At 32.0% G+C, this 13449-nt stretch overlaps 2 protein-coding genes across 2 annotated transcripts; both read right to left on the bottom strand.

The window, feature by feature from the left end:
• Positions 1–1700: 1700 nt before the first annotated feature.
• On the bottom strand, positions 1701–3644 carry ARPC3 (actin-related protein C3). Its single transcript, XM_022287347.2, has 5 exons — positions 3457–3644; positions 3163–3222; positions 2843–2951; positions 2481–2750; positions 1701–2192 (listed from the first exon to the last, which is right to left on the bottom strand). The coding sequence occupies exons 2-5, from the start codon at positions 3163–3165 to the stop codon at positions 2050–2052; spliced, it is 525 nt and encodes a 174-aa protein (XP_022143039.1). The 5' UTR covers positions 3166–3222; positions 3457–3644; the 3' UTR covers positions 1701–2049.
• Positions 3645–4627: 983 nt separating this feature from the next.
• On the bottom strand, positions 4628–8241 carry MGD2 (monogalactosyldiacylglycerol synthase 2). The gene is made up of 8 exons (XM_022287345.2): positions 7682–8241; positions 7036–7208; positions 6263–6424; positions 6020–6161; positions 5694–5918; positions 5553–5615; positions 5151–5225; positions 4628–5067 (listed from the first exon to the last, which is right to left on the bottom strand). The coding sequence occupies exons 1-8, from the start codon at positions 8165–8167 to the stop codon at positions 4807–4809; spliced, it is 1587 nt and encodes a 528-aa protein (XP_022143037.1). The 5' UTR covers positions 8168–8241; the 3' UTR covers positions 4628–4806.
• Between the last annotated feature and the right edge of the window lie 5208 nt (positions 8242–13449).

The raw sequence follows: 13449 nt of genomic DNA, 5'->3' as shown, positions 1-13449 counted from the left end.
AAAGTAGACATTTTGAAAATATAAGAGTATTTAAACTAAAAGAATAATAGTTGGCCATTAGTTTAAAGCTTATAATAGGGTAGTGCCCTAATTTAAAAGACTTGTTTGAGTTTATAATATTCCCGCCCCCATTGCATTTTGTATCAAAAAAAGTATCTGCCCATATTTCAAAATTAATTACAATCCATCTCTTATTTAAACAGTCAATATACTTTTTTTTTTTTTTAATATGGTTGGGGAGAGAAAATACAGTCTTCCCAAACAGATTCTATATGATTAAATCACGTAGTCAAATATATTATAGTTATTATAATGTAATTATTCAAATCCTTTCTATCAAAGTTTGAGTTGACAAAAAAAAAAAAAGGTTTGAGTTGACAAAATCCACCAAGAAAATTATCTAAATTGGCATAATCAATAGAAATGTTCATAAAGTCCATTATGGGAATATTTTGCTGCTACACAGCAAACACCATAGAAAAATATATAATCAAGTTATTAAAGTATATACTATTCTTAATTTCCTCAGTAGTATTTGAAATTTGAAAAACTCACCTCTAAAGTATCAAAACCTTTCATCAAAAACATTAGGGTATACAAAATTTTTAAGTTTAAATATTATTTTAGTAAATATACTTTTGACACAATTTCTATACTATAAAAACCCTTTAATATAAATTGATGATTACATTTAAAGAAATTTAATAAGTAAAGTGTCATACTTAAGTAATTGTTGAAATAAATAAGATAAAAAATAAAAATTAAAAGACCAAAATAATCGCTCCTTAGAAGTATAATGATCCATTTCAAAAATACTTTAACTAAAATGAATAAAAGTTGAAAGTAGAAAGATTAAAATAGACATTTTGAAAATATATAGACCAAAATGAACCAAAGTCAAAATTAACAAAACCAAAATAATATTTAAACTAAAAAATTGTGGCATCATATTTAAATGTATTTTTCTACAAATCAGGCTTTCTGGATATTAAGTATCCAAATTACTCTGTTTGGGAAAAAAAGATTGAAAATTTGCACCTTAACAGTAAAAACTAAAATTTTAAAATTTTACAGAGAACTTGAGAAATGGAATGTAAAAAGAAAACAACCAATCATAGAGGGGCTGGAACTGGAAGCATCGACCATGATTCTGCCCAATGGTTCATGATTTTGTACTTGCTGTCTGCTTCTGTGCGCGACAATGGATCAAATGTCTTATGACTTTATCAGACGGTACAGGAACATAATCATAATACAACCATACCTGAATGAACTTTGAATATGCTTTCCTTCCCCTCTCCCCAATCTTTTCCTCCTTGAAACTTGAAGGTCCCTTCTTCACCATGCGAACCTTCAAATATAAGAAGCCAAAAGAAAAAATAATGGACATAAGAAGGACATGATACATGAATCACAAGTTTACAATATGGGGGTTGGGGAGAAGGGATCAGGCCGGGATCATCACAGGGTGAGAAACCCTCAGGGCGGGTCAATCTCATTCTGATTCCCATGTTGATTTGACGAAAATGAGCATTTCTCCAGAGTATGCAGGTAGAGATGATGGTGAGCAATTATAACAAAGCTATTGAATATCAGAAAGTAGGTAAATTTTAGTCCTCAGATCTCAAAGATATAAATTAAATACACATCCATAAACCTAAAGATGGTTTTTCTGTGTGCATGTGAAGCAACAGCAAATCAATTCGAAGGTTCAGATCTCTTTGATTAATAGAATAGAATGAGAAAGAGAAACAGTGTATATGAATCCAATGAGAAACATGGACATGAACTATTCCTCATGAATAAGATGGATTAATGTAATTAATGTACAAAACTTGTGAAGAGACAGCAGACTACATTTGAGATCATTATTAAAAGAAAAGGTCAAAAAGTATATAGCCTAGAGTCTGCTGAATTTTAATTGATATGCATCAGCATAAACTAATATAACATTCAGATTCAGGTCAGTGCCGGAAGAAACCACATCATTATAAAAGCCCATGTGGTGCATGAACTTTCACATCAACAACAGTCTTGGAAGCAATTTGGTCAAGGGATGATGATGTTCATAAATTTCCTCTTTGCAAATGCTAGCCACCATTTATTTGGAGTTCCATTGGCTCTATAGGCAACACTCAAGAGTCTCCCACTTGTTTCCTCTCTTATCTGCTTCAAATAGTTCCTGAATACATCTGCATATAAAAGTGGACATATATGAAGCTTATGGGAATTCCAATCTTAAGACAAGAAGCAGGAGGTTATTGCACAGAACATCAACTCATAATATCTGCATCAACTGAATTGGAAGATCATTTTCAGAATAATGAAGTACCAATGCAAATTGCGTGGAATGCAGAAAAAGGAACAAAGGGCATATACAATTGATCATTGCGAAGTGTAGCGTCTGTATATGTAAGCATTTCTAGTTGACAAATTGTAGTGATACGGGCAGATAACTGAAAACTAAGATTGAGCTTCACCTGCTTCCTCGTTAGATTGAGGAATAGGGAAGAGTCCAGGAAAAGGGAAACCCAACTCTCCAGGCACCGGAACATCCTCCAAACCCAAGTTAATTATTGCCTTGGTTCCTACAGCCAAAGTTCTGCAACCTTCAAGCCTCTTCAAAGCCACATTAATGTAGAATGTCAAATAGATGAGAAGCTTATCAGCAGGGCTCTTAATGTCAAAATTTCTAAAGAAGACATTTGCACGAAAGAATGTAATTGCTTCATCTACAATATCAGTCTTATCTGTGAATTTCCAACCAAGATAAATTTTAGTATCAAACATATGGATATAGGATATTTTACGAACAAAATAACGGATTGAAGTTAATCTAAACCTTCATCTGAAACTGGAGCAGGACCCTTTATATGACTTTTCAAAGGAAGTAAGGGGCAGCCACAAGCCTTGTTTACTCCTTCCTCATCCACAAAGCTAGAGTGATGAACCTGACATGAAAACCACCAACTCGGCTCTAATTTAACCCATAAAGAGAAAAATAACCATTTGAAATACGATTAAGTAATCTATTGCGATTGTCCAAAGGAATCAAAAACACAAATCAAGCTTCCTTTGATATCCTTCTCACTCTTAACCGTTCCAGCACTGCATTAAAACATCGAGAAAAGCATTAAAGCTTTCGAAAACTTGAAACCTCACCATTATTTCTCTCAATAATCAACGTCTTAAACTTCAATCCGAGCTCCGAATTCTTCCTAACTGCAAAGATCGCAGGAAAAAAGGATGAGTAAGTGGATCTATCTCTTCTAAGCAACAATTCGAGTCTCCAATACGTAATTTAGCTATCAATCCTATAATGATCAATCCAATCTGGCGAATTCGGATCATTTCAAAGCCAGAGGACCATATTTTCCGATGAATTTCGAAATCCGCAGTTCGATCGGCACTCACTGCAGTAAGCAGAATGACTAATTGTGATCCAATTGGACTTACCGGAAAACTCCTGTTCGGATGAGCGGATCGGAGCTGTAATAGCTACCGGAAATTTCAGGGGGCAGCGCTGAAGCAAGATTAGAGAAAGGGTTCGTTTCTGGTATTTCCATCACCGTCTTCTTCTTGCCATTTTTACTATTTCAATATTTGCGAGTGGAAACCGTATCCGGAAAATGTTAAAATTTAGGGAATATTTGGCTAAAGAAAATAAATATTGGGACTTTTTCAAATTTTATAAATTAGAACTACTCCTGAAGCAAATATCGGTGGAGAAAAGGGTTGGTTTGCAAATTATCAATTTGCAATAAATTGCTTGGCTTGGAAGGAAAGTCCAAAGTTTTTTTAGCTTAACAATTGATTATTCATTTTCTAATTTGGTTCTAAAGCTTTCAAATTTTTTATTTTAACCCTTGAAACCTCTAACTCCACTTAAAAAATTTTAAACCTCAATTTTGATTTTTAACTTTTCATTCAATTCTAGACTTTATCACTGCCATAAAAGCAATAATTATCTCTTCCTTACCCAAGTTCAAGCATCAAGTTTGACAACCCAAACAACGGAATCACCCCTCACGTGTTGTACGTCATAATGGAGTAACTCCAAACAAAAAAAAAGTGCTTTTTTATAAAAAAAAATTTGCCCTACTGGACAAAAATATTTTGGAGTATAAGAAAATTTAAATGGTATATCTTTGACCAAAATATCAGAGATTCGAATTCCAGAGTCGTTAAACCTAAAAAAAATAATAATAAATTGACACTCAGATGCCAAATTTTTCCACAACATTTTCTTCTTCCCCATTACACCCCTTTCAAGTGTGACAAGTTAATAATTAAAACATATGTCAACATCTCCTAATAAAAGCACAATAGGCTTTATGACTAATTTTTATTTTGTGGATCATATTTCTTGAGTATCTAGGATGGCAATAATGACTTTGAAGCCACCCATACTTAGGTCATCAAAATTTCTCATTAGAAGTCCAACTATAACATGTTAAATCAAAACAAAAATGGAGACGCCAATATTTAATTTAACTCAGCGATAATTGACATATTTCTCTAACTACAAGGTTATGAGTTCAAAATACTAAAAAGAAAAAGGAAAAATAGAGTCGCTAAAAATACTAAAAATGTTACAAATTTACAAAATGAGCCAACAACTTTCACATCACCCAACATAACCTTTTTTTTTTTTTGTGTTTAATTTTTTACAATTCGGAAATCATGGTAATATCCCTTACTTGACAAATTGCTAGAAGATACAAGGAGACTATCTATAGCTATACATGGCAATTCTAGCAGAAAAATAAGCTTTGGCAATGGTAAATATGTTGTCGTTGTAATCAATCAGATTAGGCCTGTAAACGACGATGTCAACATGTACGGGATGTTCGCCATTGGACCGCGCTGGCAGGCGAGCTCGTGGAGGTCCCGGACAATGTCGAAGACGGCTTCAGGTTGTGCTAGTTTGAGAGCATTCTGCGACATTGTGTGGAGTTCTTCTGTATTTCTACTGAACCATTCAGCAACGATTCTGGCTGTTTCTTTGGGACTTCTGGTGAACACTCCAGCTCCATTGTCTACCACATATGGAACATTTCCTTTTTCCTAAAGGAGAAAAGTTTTGCAATTTGTTTGTTATGGTAAATGTGGTCTAAAGCTTGATGCAAGTGTCAAGTTTAATCACTTACTTGCCCCGGTATGTAGTCGTTGAGAATAATCGGAAGCCCTCGAATCAAAGCTTCTGCAATTGTTCCAGGACCGGCCTATAAACGAAAAAATCAACATGATCCATTATCCATTTTGTTTATCTATACGTCACATGTATGTATCAATAGGTTACGTTACAAGTTTAGTCTTCAAACTTCCAGAATTGTGTCCATCAAATTCTTAAACTTTAAAAATTATCTAACAAAAGTGTTGAACTTTCATTTTGTATCCAATAGGTCATAAACTTATTAGACGTTGTTTTAAATTCACAGACCACTTAAACACAAAATTAGACACAAATTTGTTTTAGCTCAAGTATCCATACATTTGATTATAAACAACAAATTTTTAAGAGCATATCAAGAAATAAAGCAAAGACATACTTTGGTTATTATACAGTCACAAGCACCCATCCATTTCTCCATCTGTTTTTCGAAACCTCTCACCTGCAAAAGAGAGAAAAAAGGAGATGTAATGGATGCCCAAGGCCAAAAGAAAAGGAAAAGTAATGGACTTCCACTGACCTTAACTGAGATCTTCCATTCCCCAGCTTCAAGAGAAGATGCTAAAGCTTTGTTTCTTCCACAAATAACAACAATTTGCCCAATGGGCTTCTCACTGTTCTTATCAAAAAGGGATTCTGCAAGAGCTTTTGCTGTTTCCTTCACAGGACCCATCCCTTCACCTCCTCCCATCAGTAGCACTGCTGGTAGATCTGGATCCATTTCAAGTTCTTCTCTTAGTTGACCCTGTGTAGGAAATAAACGAAACCGAACAACCACCATGAGCGAATCAGACCTCCATCAAACTAAATCACATGTTTGTGCTGTATAAAAATGAAAAGATCTACCTTCTGGAGTACCGCCCGAGCAAAGGACGGCCTGATAGGTAGACCGTAGACACGAACTTGGGACTCTTCGAGGCCATCGAGTAAGGCTCTCTTGGCTACTGCATCTGATGGGCAGTAACATCTGTTGACTCCAGGATGAAACCTGGATTTATTTATATGGTGTTCAAATGTCAGCTAAAAAGAAGCTAAAAGATAATGGTATTAGTTGAAAATGGGGAATCAAATGGTAATTTGCAAACTAACCATGTTGGATGGCAGGTGTTTAGGTCTGTAATGACTGTAACAAACACCACTTTCTTCTGAAGGCCTTGCCATTTCAGAACCCATAAGGGAATATGTTGCATCAGAGGATGAACACTGATGATAATATCTGGCCTGTACTCCATCAGACCAGCCTCCACCTCCCTTCAACAGAAAAAAAGGTACTACAAAGTTAGAAACACCATTCTACATTCTACACACAATGTAAGTTACCTCATAACATCAATGGTTCATAGTCAAGATCTCTAGGAAGAACATTGTTCTATAACCGACTCCACTACTTGCATTATGCTCGTGATCGTCTAACTAATCCTCAGAGAGGCTTTAGGGGGACAAATAATTTTAAATTATTAAGTTTCCACCTGAGAACTTGAACAGTATTATCCCCAGACATCTCAAGCCCATACTAGAATTAAGTTTTAGTTAGTCAAACGGTTAATAAAACGAGTTTGAAATGATGAATCACCATGGCTCGCTCAAATATGATACGATCTACATCATTGTCAAAAGGGGAAGAAAATCAGAAGAACGTGTTAGAAAATATATTCAAAACATTACCCCAACGATTCGAGTTTTTGGTTTTAGCCGTTCAAACGTCAGTTCAAAGTTCAGCAATGTATTTCTTACTTCCTTCTCATTTGATATTCATATCTCACTTGTTAAATCTTGTAATAATAGTAGAGTATGGTGATAGTGTTCGAGAATATATTGAAAAGATTAGCCGAAGAAAGTGTGCAAGAGAAGGTTATATGTACTTTGCATAGTAGGCGGCAATTGCAGCAAGATAGAGTGAGTGAATCCACCGAGGGGAGGTGCTATGAAATGCAACCTTCCATAGCTGGACATGTTTTACCATAAATTTGTATGATCCCTCCATGTCATTCAAAGGCCAACCCGTGTACTCTTTCCAAACATCCTTCACAAATATCTGAAAAAGAAGAAAGATAGAAGAAGAAGAAAAAAGAAGTGAGAAACCGAGAGCCAGCATCATTCATCTCTTCTAATAGATCACTTGTACACAGTGAGAAGCAAGAATTACATAAGATAATTCCCATGATAAAAACAGAACACGTTTCTGCCTTTTTGATTGGCAAAACGTATTGGGAACTGTTCAAATTTGGCTCAGACAGAGTAACCAAGAAGTTATGAAGTGTAAATTGCAAGATCTTATACTTTAAGGACAAACATCAAATGGCACGTTTCCAATACTTCCACGTAAAACATAGGCGAGATAAAACAGAGAGGTGAATTAGAAGCCAAAACCGACCATCTTCAACATGATTTTCAGCAAATAATCAACAAATCTGACGATTAAACACAGCTTAAGGTAACAAACGAACATGAATCAAGGTGTAAGTTAGGAAAAATTCCAAAACCCAGAAGAGAAAATCATTGAGTTACTTGATACTCGTCTCCAAATTCAATCTGAAACGCATCCCGAATCGCCTCCGCAGATGCCCTGTGGCCACCCCCTGTATCACTCATCAAAATAAGAACATTCTTCGTCCTCTGCGCCCCAATCTGAACCAATTCCAAATTCCCATCGTCGTCATAATCCTCCTCTCTGCAACCATTCCCACATGATCTACGACTACTACCGCATTGATAATGCCCTCCCACCCTCTGAAACACCTTCTCTGTAACAGACTTCCGCGTTGCAACAGACATAACGCCGTCGGACCCCGATTTCCCGCCACGGAAATGGGGTTTTGCGGCGGAGGGGGGAAACGGAAGAACAAGAAAAGGGGGCGTTAATGGAGGAGAGTGGATTGAGGCCGGGCCCCTGCAATTAAAATGGAGGAAAGAGAGAGAGGATTTGGGTGTGTTGAAGGTTTGAGATGGCGGAGAGTGGCGCCATTGGATGCTTGAAATATGCAATGGAGGCATTCATGGAGGTTGTGGGGATTTCGATTTACAGCCGTCGGATTCGCATTTCGCTTGAGAATGTTCGTTGAGGAAGATTCGAATCTTCTTCGCCTTCTGAAATTTGAACAATAATTTAAATACGGCGCCCTTTCAACTTTTTCTATTTAGTATCATGCCCTTTGAGTTTTGGATATTCTCTTTTGCTTGCCTTTGAAAATACAAATAACTAGTCTACTAAAAATTAATTTTCATAATTGGATTGGTTTGTTTTTTTTTTAGTTTTTGTTGTGCTCCGACTGGTTGTCGTCTCTATAGTTCAAAGTTTTGCTACTTTTCTATTGTCAGGTCACTTTGATTTCTTTGTGCTCCGATTGGTTGTCGTCTCTCTTGTTAGAAGTTTTGCTACTTTTCTATTGTCAGGTCACTTTGATTTCTTTATGTCAATCTTTGCGAGTTCTTTTTTTTCCTTACAATATATCTAACATTTGCAAAATTAAAAAAAAAAAGAGACTAATTTACTATTTTCTTTCTTGTCGATATGAGTAAAACTAATGATATCTACTTCTTCTCTTGATGTCAAATGTTCAGATCCTCATATATAATATTTTTTATATTCTAAAAACATATATCATTTCCGTCTTCAAGATTGATAGTCCAATTACTTCACCTTACTGGTTTCAAAAAAATATATATATATATTACTTAACAAACTTAATATTGTATGCACTTGAGATAAATTTTTTGTTGAATTGGTGCTATGTGATAGATAGGTATGCATGTCACGCAATATTCCATTGATTGTATAACAATATGGATTATATATGACCAACGTGATCATAGTTCAACTGATCAAAACATTATTTGTCTCACTAAAGTTGGAGGTTCAAATATTTTCTATTTAATAAAAAAAAGTATGAAATTAAAAAAGTATTATGATTCAAAATTTTAGAATGTTAGACTAAATTCTAACCTATTTTAAACTACAAACCAAATTAGAAAAAAAAATATTTTGTTTTAAGAAAAATCAAAATCTAACAAATGGAGGGCATTCATAGAGAATTTAATAAATCCAATATTTAAGGGAAAAAAACATGGGTCAATCATTTTGTGTATAACCATGTGGTCATTCCATTAATATATATATATACATCATTAAATTATTGTTCACACAAGTTTATATATACACACACATATATTCGTGTTAAACTATCTTCAGTGAGCACAAGTATATTTTAATATTTAACGGAAGAAAGAGAATATATTTTAATGTTTGTCATTGCTCCCAAATTTAATATTAATGTTTTAAAAAAATATTTGCTTTGAGACATTTCTCTAAGAATTCACCAACATACGTGAAAATATCAATTTTTTTTCAATTTATTGTCTATATTTATAATTTTTTATGACGTTGGTATAAATTAATTATAATAACTTATTAACTTAGGAAGGATGTGAAGAAGAAATATGATAAAAATTCGAGGGCACGACAGGAAAAAAAAAAGCTATAAATAATACTAGTATGATTATGGGTCCATTGACATTATATTAGGCTGATACAAAAAAGGAGTTTTTTATTTTTATTTTTAAATGTTTGGCATGTAAGTGCGAGAAAGTCACGTTGTGGACCAAATGATAGCTCATTCCATTCATTTATGTCCCTTAATTACTTAATATCTCTTTTTGATATCATATCATATCATTATTGATATAAAAATAATTAAAATGAAATATTAATGTAAAGACAAAACTTTAAAATAAATCGAATTGTGTACTAATAGGATATATCAATATTATTGATAATAAAAATAGTTTAAGTTAAATGTGAATGTGAGGACAAAACGTTAAAATAAATAGAATTGTATACCAAATACATACTTCTGTCACTTGTCATTAACATTTCAATACGTGGGAAATAATCCTTTCATTGTTCTAAATTTTTTTTATGTAATATTATTTATAATAATTTTGAAAATATTTTTATTTGATTATCAATTATAATATAAGAATTGTACAATTTATATGCAATGACCTACCCTAACCCAACAAGATTTGAATAGAGAATAAACCATTTTTTATTTTATTTTTAAAGAGACCATCCATTTTATTTAGTAGTACTATTGTTTTTTTTTTAATAAGACCATATATTTTATATATATACATTTTGTAAATCCAAAATATCACTTGTTGAGAAGTGTAATAATAATTGGTAATAATATGATGATGAAAATATAAAAACTGATGAGGCCAATCCCATTACCCAGATATATTATTGACTATTTATTTAATTAAGTTTTGACATATAATCAATGATTTAATATTATTAATGATTAATTACCCAATTCTATATATTTGATGGATATTTTTTAGGTTTAAATATTATTTTTTCAGCTCTTATACTATTGTTCGACTTCCGTTATTTTGTCATTCTACTACTATGTCATTCATTTTAATCTTTGTACTTTTGACTCTTTTTTTTTTTCCATTTCAGTATCTATACTTTCAAACTGTCTGTTTTAGTTTGTGTACTTTTAAAAATTTACCATTTGAGTTTCTATTTGTAAAATGTTAACACAAAATTTATATATAATGAACACCGTTTAATGCAATTTTATGATTATATTTAAAAAAATGTGTTGAGTGAAATGTCGTGTAAAAAATGTGATAGAAAAAAGATGAGATAAAAAAGAAAATGAAACATTGAAAAGTATAGGAACCAAAGAATTTGATTGCCTGCCTCCTTTTAATGTGGGGAGAAACACAATGTGGAGCTAATTCAAACCCTTCAAGTAAAATAAGAACAACCCCACATTCAAACCACCATTTTTATCATTCACAATAGCTTGTTTAAGTTGCATATCATAAGAAACTCGAACAACCACCTCAAATAAAGTATAAGGAGTACAGGTATGAGAAAGTATCAATTGTGCAACCTCCATACCGATCCATAATACGATCAGTTCTTTTTCATGAATTTTCATAATTTTGTTGTACAAAAATAGAATATGCATTTGAAAAGAATGAATAGATAACAAATAAAAGTACAACGATCAAAATAGACCTTTTGAAACATCGGATTTCTCTCCCCGTTTTAGTACACCCTTTCGAGCTATCATCTTTTGCTTTGTTGGGTTTCTAGTGAGTTATCTTCTAATATGGCAATTTACCTCCTAGATCTTTTTATTTTTATTTATTTTTTTAGGGACGATTAAGGAATAATTTTATAGGCACGTAAGAGATTAAATGAATATGATTTGATTAAATGAATGTATATCTTCCAACTTTTCATATTCAATTCATCTAATCTTTTTAAGGTACATATAAATTGCATTATCTCAAAGTTTAGGTTACATTTTACTATTTTTAATATATCAATTAAAAATATATAAGTATTTATATATTCTAATTTTGAAAAAAAAAATATATTACCTAATTTAGGCTTTTTTTGTCATATTAATCTAAAATACTTTTCTAATATTTTTTCAGTAGAACAATTTGGAGATATGGAGATCGAACCTCCGACTTTAAGGAAATGATCGAGTACATGCCAATTATAGCTATGCTCATGTTGACTACTAAGATTTCTTTTTAATTAATATAGATGTATATATAGAGAATAGTAGAACTGTTTTAGTATATATATAAAAAAAATGAGGGCAGGGAGAGGAATGGGGACGGGAAACCCCTACAAATAGTTTCATTTTAAACGATAATCCCCCGCCTGGTTTAGGCGCGGGTTCCTGCGTGCCTTATCTAAAGGAAAAAAAATAAGCATCACTAATTCACATATAAAGATGCTTTTAAGGTTACATGGACCTTTATGTTGATAATTCAATTTTCTATTTATTGTAATTAGCATTGCAACTTATGATACAAATTCCAACAATATTCGATATATATAAAAAAAATTTATATTTTAACCCATTGGGCCGAGTTCTACATATTTTTATTTTTGTTAGTTGGACAACGTGGAAGTGAGAAATTTGAATATTCGACCTTTTATGACAAATGTACAATATCGACCTTTTATGGCAAAGGTACAATATTAACAATTTTATATTATTTAGATAGTGTCAAACTAATCAATAATAGGAACTAAATACCTTTAAAAAATCAGCTAACAAAATGAAATAAATCCAAAAGTGTGGACTAAAAAATGAGATTAGACCTTTTATCTATTTTCCACCTTTCAAATTATTATTAAAACATCTATTTTAGATTTTTAACTTTTAAAATATTTCTCCTTATTTTGTCTTCAATTTTCACGTGACTAATTAATATTATGTTAAAATAATTTCCTTTAACATAGGAGGGTTAAGTTTAAAAATAATGTAATTTGAAAAAATAATGTAGATTTAAAAGTAATAACAAAATAAATGTAATTTAAATAAAAAGTTACAAATTTAAAAATTAGACATCCAAACTATTGAAAAAAAATAGGTTGGATGTTAGTCAAAGCAAAAAATCACATACAATAGATGTGATTTATATGCCAACGTATCATAGATGAAATTGATATTGGGGGATGAATCAGCAGAGGCAATTTCAGTGGAAATGGCGTATGGTGCACGTAATTTCAATTTATAGAAGTTGCATACAATGTACGAGATTTCCATTTATAGAAAGTTGTGTAGAATGTAAGCGATATCCATTTATAGAAAGTTACATACTTGTACGCGATTTCCATTTAAAATAGTTATACATTCATCTATGTAGGTTTTTTTTTATTTTACATATAAAATGTTATTTATTTTTTAGTATTTAACTATTTTATATATATCTAAAAATATAGATTCACATCCAACATATTTTTCAATAAATCTCATATCATATAAGTACAAATATATAGTACAACAATTTAAAAAAATCACTATATAAAATGACAAAATAAAAATACTTAAAATTTCCATTAAATATTTTGCTTCAAAAGAGAAGAGTGGTAATTACATAGAGAATAAAATTAATTAAAAAAATACTAATTGAAATTGAGATATTTTTATAATAAATAAATCGAAATTGAAAAAAAAAAAAGAAAAATTGTTTGAACCCGGACAGCGAGTTCATAAAGAAATTGGAATAAAAAAAATAAAGAATGTCATGACAAGTATTGAACTCAAACAAGGAGAGTTAATGACTAAGGAGCTCACTACACAAGGAAAAAAAAAAGAGATGGAAAGAACGAACGCAAGGATCCAAAGTCATTCATGTACTTGCTAGCTGCTACACCTCCAAACGACTTTTGAAATATTTAAAATGGAAATCCAAATTGCAGTTGATGGATAAAGAAAAAGCACTATCAATGACTA

Source organism: Momordica charantia (assembly GCF_013281855.1).
Source record: "Momordica charantia cultivar OHB3-1 chromosome 8 unlocalized genomic scaffold, Mcharantia_2.0 BLBB01000008.1, whole genome shotgun sequence".
Classification (NCBI taxonomy): domain Eukaryota; kingdom Viridiplantae; phylum Streptophyta; class Magnoliopsida; order Cucurbitales; family Cucurbitaceae; genus Momordica; species Momordica charantia.
Note: the sequence above shows the minus strand (reverse complement) of the source record. Positions and strands in the feature narration are given on the sequence as shown.